This window comes from Bombus impatiens, unplaced genomic scaffold (genome assembly GCF_000188095.3).
Source record: "Bombus impatiens unplaced genomic scaffold, BIMP_2.2 scf_0765, whole genome shotgun sequence".
Classification (NCBI taxonomy): domain Eukaryota; kingdom Metazoa; phylum Arthropoda; class Insecta; order Hymenoptera; family Apidae; genus Bombus; species Bombus impatiens.
The window spans coordinates 1,018,293-1,036,491 of record NT_177184.1 but is presented as its reverse complement, the minus strand read 5'-3'; the positions used below and the strand labels follow the sequence as shown (position 1 = coordinate 1,036,491).

The 18,199-nt window shown below is 44.3% G+C and overlaps 1 protein-coding gene across 1 annotated transcript; it reads left to right on the top strand.

Annotated features, from left to right (window-relative positions):
* The first annotated feature begins 6 nt into the window (after positions 1–6).
* On the top strand, positions 7–13,451 carry LOC105681319 (growth/differentiation factor 8). The gene is made up of 3 exons (XM_012390380.3): positions 7–660; positions 11,476–12,091; positions 12,452–13,451. Exons 1-3 carry the CDS (start codon positions 288–290, stop codon positions 12,669–12,671), a joined length of 1,209 nt encoding a protein of 402 aa, XP_012245803.1. The 5' UTR covers positions 7–287; the 3' UTR covers positions 12,672–13,451.
* Positions 13,452–18,199: the final 4,748 nt, after the last annotated feature.

Below are 18,199 nucleotides of genomic sequence, written 5' to 3'. Positions count from 1 at the left end.
GGAGGAGGAGGAAGAAGAAGAAGAGGAAGAAGAAGAAAAGGAGGTGGAAGCGGAAGAGGAAGAGGAAGAGGAAGAGGAAGAGGGAAAAGCAGACGAACCGTACGAATTCCTGATCCGCGCGAGATAAAAAAATCGGAACACAGGTGCAAAGGGCGCGATACCTTTGCGGAGAGAGAGGGATCGGCGATAAAATCGGTAAAGCGTAGCGATGAAGTCAAATATCTGATCGCTCGCTTTGCGGGGGAAACCGATCGTAACCGATCCGACTAAGAACGACCTTGAGCAAGATGGTCAGGGGGGCGCTGTTACTACTCTTGCTAGTCCTCTTTGGTGCCTTCGACGTTCCTGGCATCGACAGAGTTCGTATCAAATATCTAGCGAAGGCTGGTAACACCTGTAACGCTTGTAGGATGCACGAAGAGATCAGAGCCCTCAGCCTCGAAGCTATCAAGGAACAAATTTTGAACAAGCTCGGCTTGAAACAAGCTCCGAACATGACGGGCAGAGCTCTGCCAAGAATTCCGCCGATTTCGAAGTTGATGGATATGTACGGAATGCAGGCCGATCAACCTCAACCTCTCGAGCCCGGTACTCCTCATTACGAGGAGATCGACGAATATGCTGCCAAAACAGAGAGCGTCTTCGCCCTGGCACAACCTCGTAAGTTCCAAATCTTCTTTCCATCCTTTCCGATTCTCCATTCGACGTTGAAAAAAGATCATTCTGTTACACGAGAAAAGTACTGCTATTCTACTCGACAAAATTATTTTACAGCGTACAATTGCAACGATCGCGCGTCGTACGTTGCAACTGCCGTATTTTTCCTTGGCGACGTTAACCGAATTAACCTTTTCGAGCCTCAACGAGCCATTCGTTTCGTTTTTCCGCGATCCTATACGCCGCAATTTGTTACATTGTAGTTTAAATTGAAATGTACTTCGCTGTAAACGATCGCTCGATTAAACTACAACATAAATGGGTGTAACTTGCCCGTGACTTTACCCATTAACGGTAGTTGAAGAGCAAAACTGGCAACGAGATTAGCTTTCTTCGTCGGGGATAAAGTGTCACAGTCGCCTAACGAATTACACGATTCGCGTCGCGTATTTTAAATTCAGTCGATAACTTGCTCGGCTAAAGAAATATTTCAGGTTTCTTCGCTCGTTTCGCTTCTGCCGTCAGATGAAACCAGCAGCACCGGCCATCGATTTGAAATTCGATCTTGTCTTTCGGCTTCGAGGGTTGGTCGCTTCTTCCAGCAGTTTCTGAATTAGGTACGATTGCTTTACGCGTCAAACAGTCCCTGGCAGGAAAGTTTAAACACGGCTTAGATACCGCGCTTAATCACCTTCTACAATTAGTCATTCTGCCGTTTCGTAGAATTTCTTCTTGCAATTTTTTAGAGAAATAAAAGGATTAAAGGTACAGGTCGCAGTGACCCGCGAAAGTATTTCAACGCTTGAAACGAACATTTTTTGAGATTGAAAAGTTTGAAACTTTGTTAGCGCTGTAACGAGACACGACTATCGCGATCTTTTTGAGCGACGAGGACAACTTCTGCTCGTCCTAATTATTTCGGTCACCGTGTATATTCGACAACAAAGTTGCAAGAACGTGCATAAATGTGCATAGAAAAGATGGGTTAAATCCTCGAGGCAAAGATATCTCCGCTGTTTTCAACCTATACTACATAATAATTACGTTAAACCGGTGACCTGTGTTTAGGATTGCTTTATCTCTTACAGATACACGCGTCCCCTCTCTTTTTCTTTCTCGTATCTGGAAGAAATCAGGGGCTTTCTCCTTGAAACAGCAAAAGTCCGATCGAGAGCCGCGCGAAGCCGATCATTTACGAGCGATTTTACATTTAATAGCCGATTTATCTACGATCGTCGGTTGACAGGACTCGCACGAAATACGACACGCTATCTTCCGGCACGTTCTTGGGTGTCCCGTATCTTGTGATTACAGGTGCTTGCGAGAACTTTTTAGAAGCGAGTAATCGTTACATTATCGCGTAATTATAGGGCCATTGTCGGTAGACGATCGAGAGAAACGACCCGTTAGCGATACTACGTCGGCGGGATCGGCTGCTATTACACGATCAAACTCTCGTCCGAATAATAGTCAAAATAAGCAAGACACGCTTGTTAACCGCATCCTTCGACGTACCGTGACATAACGTACATATTTTTCGAGTATCGATCGGAATACATAGGTGGTTTCTTTCAAACGCGTCCGCGATCCTTACCACCTTGCCACGTAACTGTTAGTTTGCTCCGTTTGAATTTACACTTAAACATGGTAATAACACGGTTGGTGAAAGGCGTATGGCGAACGGTTATGGATAAATAGCGCTATGGCAGATTACAATATCGTGCGTGAAGATCTTGAGAGTGTAAATTTAGTCGCGTTTGACGATTCCCTTAGTTTCGTATAACCAGAGATGTTCGTGCAAAATTTTACACTTTTACGGACGTAAATAAAAAAAGTGGTGCTAAAAATAGAGATTTGTTTCGTCCACTAAATAATAGAACGTTACGAAATATAGCAGAGGACCGACTTACAGAGTTGCATCACTATGATTCTCGCTGATCTTGCCGATTCGAATCTATTCTTCGATTCCTCGGCTCGGTTGCGACTAAAAACGTCTCCGTTTCGAAAGTCACTACGTTATCGGAAAGATTAGCCGCTGAAACGATGTCAATAAGAATACACAACGAGTGATTGATAGATCTTTTATATCGTGGAAGACAAGTATCCGAAACACGTGGTAAATGTGTTTCGAGGCGTGTGTGACTCGGCTCGTAAAGATGGTCCTGTTCTCCAGGAGCGCGCAAAAACTAGAAAAGAAGCTAGCGACGAGAAACGTGGATAGATGGGACATGAGAGATGGTATCGTGCCCGGTGCCGATGTCGATGTCGATGCCGATGCCGATGCCGATGCCGATGCCGAACCAGTATCATATTCGTAGAGGGTTATCGCCTTAGGCCACCTATATCGCTCTGTTCGCGAACCAAGCGAAATTCGTCGATCGCGCCGGAGGTGGTCGCGCGATCTCCACTATTCGTTTGTGCGAATTTTTTTTCATTCTCCCCTCGTTCCATTCTTCCTCGGCTCTTCGTACCCATTCTCTCAACTTTTTCCATATTCGTGCGTGCCTCTAACATTGCCCCAGCCCCTTTCTTCCCTCTCAACCTTCTCCCTCTTTTCTCTCTCTCTCTCTCTCTCTCTCTGTCTCCTCTCTTTCTTTTCCCCTTTCGTAGACGCACACGGGCATGCGCATCCGCACCCACGTAGAATATCCCTTATCGTTTTTCGCTCTTTTTCCTTCATTTTTTCTTTTCTTTTTCGATGTCGCTTTTCGTCCATGTCGGCATTCTTCTCCTATTCACCTACATCTTTCTTTTTTTCTCTCCTCGTACGATCGTCGCGACTCGTGATCTTTCCTACGCGTTCATTCTTCGTTTTCGCTTCGTCCCTTCTCCTTCGTTTTCTTCGCCGTTCTTTTTCTCTTGCTCGACGAACGGCCCTCTCTTTTCTCAAATTCTTTTCGCTCTTTTTCCGCGTCTTTGCCTTCTTTCTCGACCTACTACCTACCCATCCCGATCTCCTTTGCTGAAACGAGCGTCGATTTTTTGTTCGCCGACCTCGACTGATCGATCGATCTTTGTCACTCGATGGTCGGTCGGTCGATCGCCTCGCCTGATCGCCTCGCTCGATCGCCTCGCTCCATCGCGCACGATTCTTTACTTTTGATCCCATCCGTAAACGTTTCAAACGATTCGAATGAAATTGCAGTCAAAGCGTTGCGTTATCGCGACCGATGGTCGATCGGAATTGTATTTACGCGTAAACCACGAAACTAGATCGTGTTTGTTCGCGGTAATAATTACGTTGCGTACGGTGAATCGAGGATAACTAGACGAACAGAAATTATTCTACGAAATATATAAATTCATACGAATTTATACCATAATTAAGATACAAATTTCCAGAGTACTATCTATCTAATTTGTGTTTTTTCCTATATTTCGTAATGACGATAAAATATGAATATAAATTATATAATTAAAATACGAGCTTCGAGCAGATTAGTGTCTATCTAATTTTTTGCTTTTTTTTTGTATTTTGCGATAACGATGGAGCATACATTTATTTCAACTTATACTTTATAATTTGGAAGATAAGTTTTTACGGGAATTTATATTCCATAGGTAGAATATAAATTTCGATCGGATCAATATCCGATCCAATAACCCGTCCAATTTTTCTTTTTCCCCAGTACTTTATATTTACGGCATCTCTTAATAAGAGAGAGCGTCATATGGTAACGCGTGTATCATTTGCGTCAAATAACGGACACGTAAACTTAACTAAGAGGTCGTGTAAGATAAATCGCAAGCGGAAATTCGTAGCTAAATCTACAACGTTGTTGTGTTCGCATTTGCATTCGAAAGCATTCTATTCTTGGCAGGAATCCGTTAAGCTTCGCTATCACGTTTGCTGACGAAGCTACCAAACTTGCGATTATCGTCACATTTCCACAGTTTTGGTGTATTGGTTACCGATATTCGTGCGTCATTCCCGAAAGCTTACGTTTCGTTTCGTTATACTCGCCACGAGTTACAAATTTTATCGATGTAATCGTGACAGTGTCCAATCTCGGTTACACAGCTAATGAAATTTCAAAATGTTTCGCTCGACGCGCATCGCGCGTCCGCTAAAAGGTGTCCGCCGGTTATTCGAATATTTTCGATATGGGATCGATATCCCATCGATCGGACCCGGTATAATACAAAATTGGAGAACGTTTAGCGTAGAACGGGACAAGATGGTCCAGCGATCGATACGATGCACGAAACGTTCACAGCGCGAATTCCAAGTACACACGAACGACGAACCGGCCTCGATCCGCTACGAAGGTCACGGTCGCTGCACAGCCTAGGTCAGGCCCATCGCTTATTGTTGCGTTAAGGCTGTCTCTGGAGGTGACAAGCCGTTGTTAGAACTTTCGTATTTTCGGCTGTGACTTGGAACATCCATCGCCGCAACACTGCTCCCTCTGCTATTACGTACGTTCGTTAATAACCCGACGATATCGGCTTCGCGGTATACTCGTTAGACCGCGGATGTTTATACATTCGAAGACAGGAAAAAGAGCACGATAAGAGCGTTTTTGTTGATTTTTTAACTTCAATGTCACCGCGTGACTAAAACGAAATATTTCAGTGTAAAACTCTGCGATGTTTGGTACAAGTCGTAAGACAAATGGTCTTTCCATATCTTCGATGTATCAATGACGCGCACATTTTTATCGATTTTTCAACTTTAATAACCATCGGTTCTTAATATAACCATGCGCTTTTGAACTTTGGCTAACGATATTATTTTCGTACGCCGCGAATAATCTACGATAAAGATTCTATGAATATCGTTCGACTAGTAGCAAGGATCTTGATCTTGTCCGCGATACTCGAACGTTTTACGGTCTCGGTTTTGATTTAATTTCGATCGAAGAAAGGACTGTTGATCGTTTAAAATTGCCAGTAAGTCAGTCGATCTTTCTCCTTTTCTCTCCATCGCTTTTTCTACTTTATTTCTGATGCACGAACGTAATACAACGAACGATCGATCGATCTCTCCTTCGTCGAGTTTCATCGTATTTTCGATACGCTGTTAGGCGCGTTAGTCCTGGTGAAATTAATAAATCTGAAATGGATATATTAAACCGTTGGATAATGACAGTGTAGATAGTAACACTGCGGTCAGCATACTCGCAGACAGGCGCCATTCCATCAGTGATTCTCAATTCGTTACGGTCTCTTTCGTTTGATGACTGAAACGTCTCGAAACGCGGCCACAAAGTATACGCGAAAGCGATTGTTCGGCCGGTATCGATACGATTCGATCGGTTTTCTTCGTTTGTCTCTTTCCTTCTTTGATTTATCGTCGTATGGATAGCGAGAAAGACGATATAAAGTGGAGAATCTCGTTAAATACGATGGCCGAAACGAAAGTTTACGAAAGAGTCGACGAACACGCGATCGTCCAACGTTTCGCAGATGATTTAATTTGATCGTTCTATCGATAGATCCGTTCGCAGTGGTTGATTGATCGGTCGTCAGCTATAGTATCGATCTAGAAAACCAGTTTGTCGTGTTCCTCGCTCTCGCGAAGATATTAACAGCACGAATATCGGTGCTATGTTGCAACGCGAATGCATTTAAGAACTATTACAGTTACATAACAATTCGATGGGTATTATCGTCGACCGTACCTACAATATCGTAATATTAGATCAACTGCGATCGTATCGGGTTACCGCGCTACCTTACGCAAATTCTCATTTCATCTTGCAACGGAGCTATGATATTTTCAAACGTTCCACGCACTGTCAGCTTTTTCGCTTTAGCTTTTCTCGATGCCTCGCGGAAACGTACAAACGCTTGGAGAAACCGTTTACGTAGGAGCGCGACGCGGAAGCTTCCCGACAAAATTCGTCCACATATTTTTATTTACGACTCGCCAGGAGAAAGTTAACCGTACGATCCGGTGGATAATTCCGGCGTTTTCCCATCTGCGTCAGTGCGCGAGAGGAAATTCGTTCGATGGAACGATTCGCGTTATCGCTGATAACTATCCGCGTGTACCCGTTTACTTTTGCATATTCGTTGATCGGAACACGGTCGGTTGCGAGAAGAAGCGCCTTTTTCTATATGCTTTTATTTGCTCGCCTTTCTATCTTTCTCCCCTTCTTCTTCGCTCTTCTAACGTGTTTTAAAAGGGACACGTTGGGTCTCGAATGCACGCGATACACGGTGAAGCAGGTTCGTAGCTGAAGGCCCTTTCTCGCGAGAGAGAGAGAGAGAGAGGGAGAGAGAGAAAGCAAAAGAATGGGAATAAGGGTGAAAGAAAGAATAACGAAGGGTGAATTGGGGGGAAGAAAGGGAGAAAGAGGGTGGAACGCGTGACCCAAATGTGAATTTTATCGAGTTACGCCGTGTTATAGTGTCGAAGTGCAGTTGCAATTGCAGGGCGGTTTCGTCACGCGATGCAAATTACTCGAGGGCGGCAGTTTTTACGTCCGGTTTCGCGGCGAACGAGAACCCCTCCGGATCTCCGTTCCCTTTTGACGACTCGAACTTTCCACGCGGAAAGCACTCCTTCTTCGAACGAGTACCGGAAACACGATAACTGCTTCTAGATACACCGCCTTTCAGAGGTATTTCTCTGTACGCGATAAACGAGACTTATCGTTCGATCGTGCGTCCGATTCGCGATTAATTTCAGATTCTGACGTGTACGTGTTTTGGTAGATCGCACGACAAGTAATTTTAATTTGAGTCGCGTGAACGAACGTTCTCGGAATCGCGTAATATCCCCTGCTACTGTCGCTTTCTACGAATTTTGATGGGTGACGAATCGAGGGGATGAAACAACTGCTAGGGAAAAAGCCACGGCAACGAAATGGAACGAAATGGAACGAAATGGAACGAAACCAATTGAAATGGATGCGTTAGCACGTTAATTTTGGGGTTCGACGACCTGTCGCGCGTAGGTGTGTAGATACATCTCTGGACTCGCGTCAAGTTTTACCCTGTTTGCGAAGTTGCAAGCGCTCGAACGAACGAATTCGATCGAGTCTCTTGGTTCGTTGTCGAATCCTTTCGTATTCACGATGTTGCTTCTCTGTGAAGGACGCAAAATGCGACGTAAAATCTTCCGTAATCTTCGATTCTTTGCAATTGCTCGCGATTGCGACGAAACATGAAAACACAACGAAATATGCATCGTACGAGGCAACGGTGCAACCGACGTTGAAAAGAGGATTTCGCTGGCACGGCTTTGACAGACGCACGCTAGAAACGAAATACTTGTATAAACTTGTATAGAAACTCGTAAAAGCTACCCGAACGAATTCGTTAGCGAAAAGGAACAATTTTTCAAGAAACAAGTTGAAAGTCTGATTCTGGTTAAACGTTTCTCAAGCTTCGCTAGAAATTCGTGAAACGATCCGATACGAGTCGATCAAAGTATACGGTTACTTATAAACAGTGGCGTACTGTACGAGCATTGGGTCGGGTCAGATCGAATTGGAGCGATTTCGCCTGTAAATTTTGAGCATTTGGTTGACGCATGTTTAATCTTATCGTGTCGTGTGCCGTTGGTAGACGATTTGTCGCGTGATATTTTTAAACGTCGCCGCCCTTAAAGCGACAGCTGCTACGACGAAGAGTGAAAGAACTGGACGATAGCGGCGAAAAGTGCACCGAGGATGAGAACGCGGGACGAGGGGACGTGAAACCGTCTCTCGTATCAATTATTTCTTCATTTATTTATAGGCAGGGCCACGACACCGTGGTATCACCGTTGTTGTTTTCCATCATTTCCACTCGTACGAACTTCGTCTCACTTCGTTCTCCTTTTCATTTTCCCTTTCGTTGATTCGACGATCACGGTTTCGGTAACCGTGTTGTCTCTTTATTTCCAACACTTTGCTCGCTATATTTCGACATTTTGAGTACGTCCGCTCGTCTTTGACGTACATTTCGACGAAACCTCCACTCGACGCGTTATCGCTCGACTTTCGTCTCGTACGTCACACGCAATCGCCAAGGTGTACCGTTGGACGGTGCGTTACGCGTGTAACGTAAGAAACGTTAACGTTTTCTGCATAGCTTTCTCTCGAATATCGCGAATATGTAGGAACGCGTCGTGCATGAATCGAAAACACGATACCGAACAGCGTAAGAACCTTAACTAGAAAACGATTCTATAGTGCGGTCTTGCAATGCGACTGACCTCTGTTCGCTAAAACTATATTTATCTCAAGCGCCGAAGCACGGTGTGTACTTAATGTTTTAGCTTTATTGTTTCTCTGTTCTACGCTACGACCGGTTTTTTCTCTTTTCTTTTCCGCCGCATCCAGCCTCTTTCTTCCTCTGTCGCGCTCACTCTACGCATTTATTTGTGTCTGACTGCTCTCGCCACCAAATATAAAATCCACGTACCGCGTTCCGTCGACACGTGTTTCTAATTGGCCAATTCCTTTCCGATCGCGCGACAGAGATTTTCGAAAGGAACCGCGTTCGTATCGGCCGTGGACAGGATCGTCCTATCGATTCGTCGAACGACGCCCATTAAACTTCGTTAAACGACGTACTCGGTGGATTTTCGAACGCCACGCGCTACACGATCAACGCGACGTTCGGTTTGCCCTTTTTCGAATTCGAACTCGGTGGTTTCCCACCCTTACCACGTTAGACGTGCTTTTAGAAGACTTCGTGCCAGACGGGCGGTAGCCGCGTCTGGACGAAAATAAAATTGCCATCTTTCTGTCTCGCCGCTCTTTCCATCCACGCCTTTCGGCGGGAGCATGACTCATTCCTGCGTCTGACCTGCAAACACAAAGAAGGGCAACTCCTAAATTAACGGAAAAGAAAAAAAAGTAGCTGACGAGCAAGTTAAAATCTTTCGAACGAAAACGGCACGAGCGTTGAAACCTACATCGAGCCATTGTTGCTACGCTTGTCACATACGGTGGCTCGCAATAGCTTGCACATACCTTTTACGAATCGCCACGTTATGCGTATCCTATGAAAGATTTTCAAATAACCTGGCTGTTATACGAAACGTCCTACGCTCGGTGTTACGATTTCAAACGTACGGACGTTTCTACGTTTCCTAGGATTTTTGGTAATTCTGTTTGGGAACGACGTTTGCCTGTGACAGGTGGGTAGAGTGGCAGAGACCAAAAGGCGGAGGAGGAGATGAACGCGAGGGAAGAACGACGTACCGTCAGTCAGCCCGCAATTAACTGGCGTATAAATCGATTTAAAGAGGGATTCGGTACGCGGAATGCTCCGACTGCTAATTGCTCGTTTCCATGACGATGCGTCTGGCGTGGGAAAGAGAAAGCACGAATTCGCAAGCAGCGAAAGGAAGGGGGCATTCTGATAAATAATTATCTCCCAATGCCGCCGAAAATCAAACGCATACAACGCGGAATATGACAGTGACAACGATAACGATATCGAATTCGGGCGAACCATCGCCAGCCGACTCTTCGATCCTCTACGCCCGTCTAGTTCAGAATTAATCAAATTCGTCAACGTATTTGAGAAACCCGCGACTCGATTTTCTCATAGGACGAACCGTCCGAAGGCGATTCTGTCGTTCTCGATATATTTGCGGTTCTTGGCGTTTCGATCGTGTTTTTGTTAGCACGTTGCGCTTTGTTCCGACGTTTCGTGAACATTCCACTTTGCTTCTTCAGGGCAGACTCTTCGGAAGACAGGAGCAGAAATAGTCTCAGGTCTGCCCTGAACAAGCGAAACGCGATGTTCACGAAACGTCGGAACGAAGTGCAACGTACTATAAAATAAGAAGAAGAAGAAGAAGAAAAAGAGAAAAGTTGTTGAAAAAGCTAAAATCTGGTATTCTTGTTCGCCGCTGCAGAATCTTGCTCGATTCGCTCGTGTCGTAAGTGTATCGCGTACACGTATGTATAACGGCGATTCTATCTTCGCGTTGGGTTCCGTCAGCGCACGTTGAACGCAGGTTGACGTTACTTCGGACACGTTGTGCACAAGCGAGTCCAATTCTAGAAGCGATCGTCGCGAGAAAACCTCTTAGCGAAGAAAAGAAGAAAAGAGCGGTAACACGTGGTGAGAGATGGTCGGTGGCTGAGAAAGGCGGTATCATTGAACATAGAGAAACGTGCTGGGATTCGCTCGAATACCGGGACGAGTTTGTTTAGATGGCGGGACAAACTCGCGACGGTATCGATACGGAAAGGAAGAAATTGTCGATTGATCGAACGAGGAAAAACGTGGTCGCGTAACGGTACGATTTGAGGTAGCTTTACCCTTGATGGAAGCGGTCTCTCACCGAGACACATACAGGTACACGCGCATCGAACGATGGCCTGAATAGAATCGAGACTAACGCGCCTCGCTACGCGTCTGTATAAGCTCGCTTCGCCTTTTTTCGTTCTCCCTTGCTTCTGTTCTTCGACGATCGACTTGCGCCGAACGTCGATCGCCGTGATGCAGGTCGCCTGAAACGCTAGCTCGAACGCTAGTCGTTGCCATCGACGTAAATATCGGACACAAGCACGCGAGCAAACCAAAGTCTTCGTACTTGCCGAATGGCAAGAAACCGCGCGGCAACTGCATCGCCGGTTGTTCTCGATTTATCGCCAATCGCGGAGCCTAGGAACCCAGCAACGTAGCAGTAACCGTCGTGCACGACCATCGTAGCACGCGGATTATATCGACCATTGATTCTTCGTCGGATCTTGCCAGATTTTTCTTCGTTACTTTCTTCCGTTCTATTTTTTTCTTCGCTCTCTTTCTTTTACCCTTCTGCGGCTCTCTGTACAACTTTGTGCTCACGGCACATACTTTGTATTCTTTCGATCGTACGTTTCTTGTTAGTTTAACCGTGCTGCTGCTATTTTTCGGTTTCAGATCAGAGGCTACGGCACTCGAAAGGCAGCTTCGACGTTCTCTATTTCAAATTCTCCGACAAGGTAATCCAGCATCGCGTGACGAGGGCGGAATTATCCCTGTGGATATGGGGAAGCAACCAAGAGTCCTCGGAACTGGACGAGCCTAGAGATTTGGAAAGCACGGAAAGTCACGAAGATGGTCCAGTGACGATCACGTTGCAAAGGATCCTTCGTGGCACGACGGAGACTGGTGGGCCATCGTTGGGTCCACCTTTGACCACGAAACACCCTCGGCCGGTCGGTTGCAGAGGCAACTGGGTAACGATCGAGTTAAGAAGAATGGTCGCCGAATGGTTCAAACATCCACGGGATAATCTGGGAGTAGCGCTCAAGATCTCCAGTCCCGGAGCTAATCATCGCAGAAACGCGAAGTTGGTGGAGACTAATCCCGGAGCTGAATACGCGCCGTACCTCGAAGTACAGACGCAAGAACTCGACTCGAGAAGAGGGGCGAGGATCAAGAGAAACGTGGGACTTAATTGCGACGAAGCTAGCCAGGAGACCAGATGTTGTCGATACAAGCTCACCGTCGACTTTGAGAAGTTTGGGTGGGATTGGATAATCGCTCCCAAGAAGTAAGTACCTGTGCCGCGACATATTGAAAGCGAAGCGATCGTCTCTTTTTATTCTCGGAACGGTGGCTTTCGAACGGTCAGAGTCGAAATTCAACATCATTTACCTGATATTCGTGGAGTAGCGACCTATACGTTGCGCCAAAATATACTATCGTATCGTTACATCCGCGTACATCCACGGAAATTCATACTTTTGCGACTATAGTTTGAAAAATGGGAAATTTCTTCGGTCTCCGGTTGCGTACGGAACGCGTGTCGATGTCGATACGTCGTCGTGGAATTATCGCGCGATCACGACCGATGTGGTTATCGCCGTGCTTCTTTTATCGATGCGATTACGATTTTGATTTTGTGCCTTAGGTACGATGCCAATTACTGCTCGGGCGACTGTCCGATGGCCTTCCTGCCAGCATATCCGAACACCCACATCGTCAGCCTGGCGGAACCGCCTAACAACTCTGGTCCATGTTGCGCCCCGAGGAAACTCTCCGAGATCACGATGCTGTACTTCGATAACGAGTATCAAATCGTGTTCTCGCGATTACCAGGCATGGTCGTCGAGAAATGTGGATGCTCATAGCTCGAGAATTATAGCTCGAGAAGAGCAACGACGGCGAGGAATATGCGAAGGCTCGTTTAATTCTTTTAGAGTCTATTACTATTAAAGATTATCGATAATTATTCTGTTTCTTCCCACCATTTCCATTTCTCCTCTTTTCTTCTCTTCTTTTCCTTTCCTTTCGTCTTCCTATTTTTAAGCTTCGCTACGTTACTCCTTTTGTCCGTTCCTCGTTCGTTTCCCATTGAAAATTCCTTCGATTTCCATCGATAGTCGGTGACCGTTGTCATCGTAGTCGTCGTCGTCGTTCCGTCTTCGACGAATTCTCATTCGATAGACTGAAAGTGCCTTGTTCGGGGTGGTTTAAGTACCGCAGATCCCTCCTTATGGAACACGAGAAACGAGATTGCTCGTATAAACTTAACGAATGCAAGCAGGACAGCGATCGGAAGAGATCGACCAATGTCCGTCTTTTTTAAACTAGTAATAACGGGCACCTTGATAGTCGTTTATGATTCATGACAAGGCGTATAGTTCCTAGAGTCACGGTATTATTATTAAGGTGTCGATGCGTTTACACCTGATCTAAGAGAACGACCGCGAAAGAATTATTTTTTATACGGGAGCTTATCGCATTTTTAATCTCTCCTCGGTAACTGGTTTTTAATGGTCCGTCTTTATCGAGCTAGGAACTTTTACGAGTCAATGTAAAACGAAAACAATCATCTTATCGCAATGTTTCCTTGCGCATCGTTGCCTTTCTAAAAAAAAAAAAAAAAGAAAAAAAAAGAAAGAAAAGAAAGAAAAGCAAAGATGCGAAGATGAAACGATTCGTTTCCGGTAGTCGTCGTTGATCGGTGAAAACGTGTTGGCTGACAGATCTCTGTGTACAGTGAATCTTTTTTTTTTCCTATGTATCTATCTTCTTTCTTCTCTATTCCGTTTCTCTCTCTCTCTTTTTCTCTTTTTTTTCAGAGAAATACACACACGCGTACGAACTGGCGCGCGCACATACACACAGACATCTTCTTTTCAAATATACGTACATACATCGTTGCCTTTCTAAAAAAAAAAAAAAAAAGAAAAAAAAAGAAAGAAAAGAAAGAAAAGCAAAGATGCGAAGATGAAACGATTCGTTTCCGGTAGTCGTCGTTGATCGGTGAAAACGTGTTGGCTGACAGATCTCTGTGTACAGTGAATCTTTTTTTTTTCCTATGTATCTATCTTCTTTCTTCTCTATTCCGTTTCTCTCTCTCTCTTTTTCTCTTTTTTTTCAGAGAAATACACACACGCGTACGAACTGGCGCGCGCACATACACACAGACATCTTCTTTTCAAATATACGTACATACACGCAAAATTTTCTCGCTCTCTTCTCCTCTTATTTCCTTTATTTTTGTCCGGTTTCTCTGTTTTGGTGAGCCATGTGAATGCGTGCATAGGAAAGTGTGTAGGAGTCGTGGTGTAAATATGTCGTACCTAGGTCGTACTTTGTCGCTTCTCTTCGAGTTTCCTTCAATTTCTCATCCCCACCATCGCCATGTCCCTGTTCCCCCTTCACCCCGGCAATCTACGACAAAAACATTGCTTACGTACGTAGGCTTATACGAATGCATGTTCTTTTTCTAAAGTGATTATACGGTCCGTTTTTGGTATATGTATAAGTACGAACTGTAACACCTGACTGATCATATTGGGAATCAACAAGTACCGTTTTTATTCGATCGCGAGCCACTGTCGGACTTAACTCTTAGAAGCTATCGTTCTCAAGAATATCGCGTTAATCGTATGGGTGAATTTGTATTATTGTTATTACATCGAACGTAAGATGAGAAATAAATAAACTTATCGTTTGCCACTGTAACACGGCGGTCGTATCATTGCGATAACATCAAAACAAAAGTCACGAGAAATTTCATCCGCAATAGCCTTTGAGGGTTAACGCGACAGAGAACGTTCGTTCGCGCTATACCTAGACTGTCGATAAATCGCGTCAATGACAATTATAATTTACGTAGGTATATTTGTATATGTGTATATCGTGGCTAACTTGCAGCCTTCGACTTCGATGAAAGTGACGCAGGTTTTTAGGAAGATGAGATTCGAACAGCCGTTCGCAGCGGCTACGTTTTTTCATCGTTTGATAAATTATGGTAGTATCGTTGCGATATTCTAGTTGCTTGGCTGCCAAGTACGCCGACCGAGCGAACGTCCCAGTATACGTAAGACGTTTTAAGCTCGTTTCTAAGTACGTTATCCTCAGATTCTTAGAACTTTCCGTAATCTTCGTGATCTACGACAAAGATAAAAACGAAGATAGAAACGGCACGTTCTATCGTTTTCTTTTTCTTCCTTCTCGAGCGCAATCAAGTAGTTTTAGGAATGTTTTCTCTTTTTACAAATGTTACGGCCTTCTCGAAATTACTCGTTTTACTTTCTTAACTGTATGATATCGTCACGGTCTATTAACGTTTGAAATTCTGCGCAAGTATGTGTGAAAAAATAGAAAAAGGATCTCTATAGTTCCTCTCTTATTAATTAAAGGACCCATTATCCCAAGCGTGTAACACCTTTCGCTGAGAACTTTGACAACTTGCAACTTTCATTCATTTATTCTCCGAAATAGCTTGTCGCCACCATCCTTCTTTGTTTCCCCCCCCCCTTCTTTCTTTTCTCTCGTCCTCCAGTCTCTTTCCCTTTGTTTCCCCTGCTTCCTCGCTCCACGCTCCTATCCCTTTACGCTCGTTGTCTGCGAACCCCATTCCTTTTTTCGCCTGATTTTCATTTTTCGTTTGTTTGTCAATGTGTACCTAGCATTAAAAATTAATGGAATTGTGTACTCTCAGTATCCAAACAAGGGCGGCGAATACTGCATACTTATATATATATACATATATATATAATGTGTACTTCCTAGGTAGAGAGTATTCATAGAATATTTATTCGCTGAAATAAATGGTTTTTCGATGAAAGAGGTGTATCGATTTACTCTTCTTTTAAAACATTCTTTCCGTTTTTTTCTCTTTCTTTCTTTTTTTTCCTTCTTCTTCGCAAATCGTTTGGAAAACAATGTTTAAAATTGGAGAAAGCGTAAGACAGTTTAATTGTTTTTCGTTGTTTATAACGACGATTTACGCTTTATTAAACGCTTTCGTTTCTTTTCCTCCAATCAATTGCAAGATTCATGGTTAACCACGATAAACTTTCGGGCCACAAGATGATTATTATTTCGTATTTACTTTTATTTCATTTACGCTTAATACACCAAGCTTTTACGGATTCTTTGACAACGGAAAAATTACTGCTTCGATCGAAACCGTAAATACACGCGTGTCACGCGTGCTTTACGAACAGCAGACGTATTCGTCTAAGCAAAGCGTATAATTCCAAAATTGCACGGTTCAACGTACGCATACATGTGCAAGACGAATAATTTGTTTGTGTCCGCTATCTTTTTTTTTTTCTTTTCCTTCTTGTTCCTCCTCTTTTTTTTCGAAGCAAATAAATATTCGTTGATATCAATATTTTTAATTTTTATCTCAGGTCAAAGTTAAACGAGCGAGAAGTATCTTTTGTCCGCGTGATTTTTCTTCGGTCGAACAATTTCATTCAAACAAGCCTTTTTTATTCTCACGTAGCCTATACCACACTACACATACATCGGATGTACGATTATGTAAGTGCTAACGATCGTAAGTTACACATCTAACGTGTCGATTAGCGGAAGAAACGAGCGAAATCGCTCGTTACAGCTAGCAATCGCGTTCGATAGGAATCGTCTGTACGCTACCGCTCGAATATATCCGGACGTCCTTTCGTATTCGACGAGACGCGTCTTGATAACGAAATTACTTACGATCTTATTCTTCGTAATTGTTACAACCAACGTACGATAGAATATTACGACGCGATTAGATCGATTTCTGTATCGTACACGTATTGCATGTGTATTGCAACCATCTGCGCGCCTTCAAATTTCCCGTAAATACCGAAAAATCTGTCGCCCACTGATCGTGATCGATCAACGAACAGAGTTGCTTGAAATTCTTGGAATTGAAGAGGTAATCGGCGTGCAGCGTATGGGCGTGCCGAGTTTGATAAATACATATGTATGTATTTCGATGCGGCCAAGTAACCGCGCGAACGTGGAGGACAAAGTGAGAAACGCATGTGGAGATCTCGTTCGCATCGAATACAATGTTGGATGCATGAGTGGACAAGTGAACTAGTGGACTTTACGACAGTCAACTGTTTCGCCAGACGTGCCAATTCTCGTTTTATTGTTTTTCTTCGACGGCGCCTCAAGCACTCGTCCTTGCCGACGGTCGGGTTAGTGCTCCCCGTTCGCTGAAAACGAAACACGAAAATTCACGCGTTCGTTATGCCGGAGTATCGAACGCGTTAAAATATCGCTTGCACGTTTATCTCGCGCGAAACTTGCTCATCTTATCGGCTACTTTTACGAAACTTGCGTCTTTCATCTGGATTTCAATTACACCGGTTCGCGAAAGTATTCGCACGCTGTTAGAAACTTTTTAGAAACGAGCGATCGTCGCGATTATATCGATAAGATTTCGGACAAATCGGCGAACGTACCTTGTAATCTACTTGCAAGATATTTCCTGCAAATATGTACATTTCGCAGAGACGAGACAAATATTCAAACAGCCGATCGTTCGTTAGATCGACGAGCCTCGATATTCGGTGGGACCGGGTCACCGTCTTTCGCGTTTCTCGTATCTTTAAAATGGCTATCGAAAAATAGCGCACCAATTTCTCTTTCGTGTACATTTTCAAATTGGCGTGAAATTTGAGCGATGTAATTAGGACGACAGTGCCTCGTAACGGTGTTAGCGAAACTTGCAAATGTTGGTGGTTTTCACGCGTCGCGTTACAATTGTCTCGTTTAACGATAAAGCGATATCAAAATCAGAAGATCAACGGAACCGTGCTTTTCCGTGTTTTTCTCGTTCGATTTCACTGGACGCGCGGCCTTTCGCGTAATTGTCATTATCACCGAGTGCCAGGGGTGGTTGTCCAGCGAACGTTTTACGATTCGTTTAACGAAGCGAATTAGAACGACCGAGCATAACCATTACTTGGATTTGCATTTTACGAGTGAGTGGTCAGAGGTGAACGATGGCTCGGAGAATCGAAGAATAGGAGTATAATCTAGCGTGTACGTAATTGTTTCTACCACGCTTAATTCTTTATCGTTTTCACTGGCCGTTCTCCTCCCTTCGTCTCTTTTCTCTTTTGCTTTGATATTCGACTCGTAAGAGGAAACGAAGAGCAAAGTTTTAGCGTGTTCGTTCCGTCCATCACGCGATCCTAAGGTTGTTTCGCAGAAGAACGCCGAACAAACTTACCTACGCGTGTATCGTTGTTACCAATGACGAAAATCAAGTTCTCCGGCTGCATTCTAAGGCTATGGCAACTGATCGAACGGTAGGATGAGATAATTTTCGGAGAATTTATCCATACGTGGAATTATCATAAATACGACTGCCGTTAGCGAAAGATCAGTTTGCTGAACAAAGATCGTTTAA

Coding starts and splice junctions, on each gene's coding strand:
- LOC105681319 (XM_012390380.3), top strand. CDS start 288: ATGGTCAGGGGGGCGCTGTTACTACTCTTGCTAGTCCTCTTTGGTGCC. Junction 661..11,475: donor CTTCGCCCTGGCACAACCTC/GTAAGTTCCAAA, acceptor TTTCGGTTTCAG/ATCAGAGGCTACGGCACTCG. Junction 12,092..12,451: donor TGGATAATCGCTCCCAAGAA/GTAAGTACCTGT, acceptor TTTGTGCCTTAG/GTACGATGCCAATTACTGCT.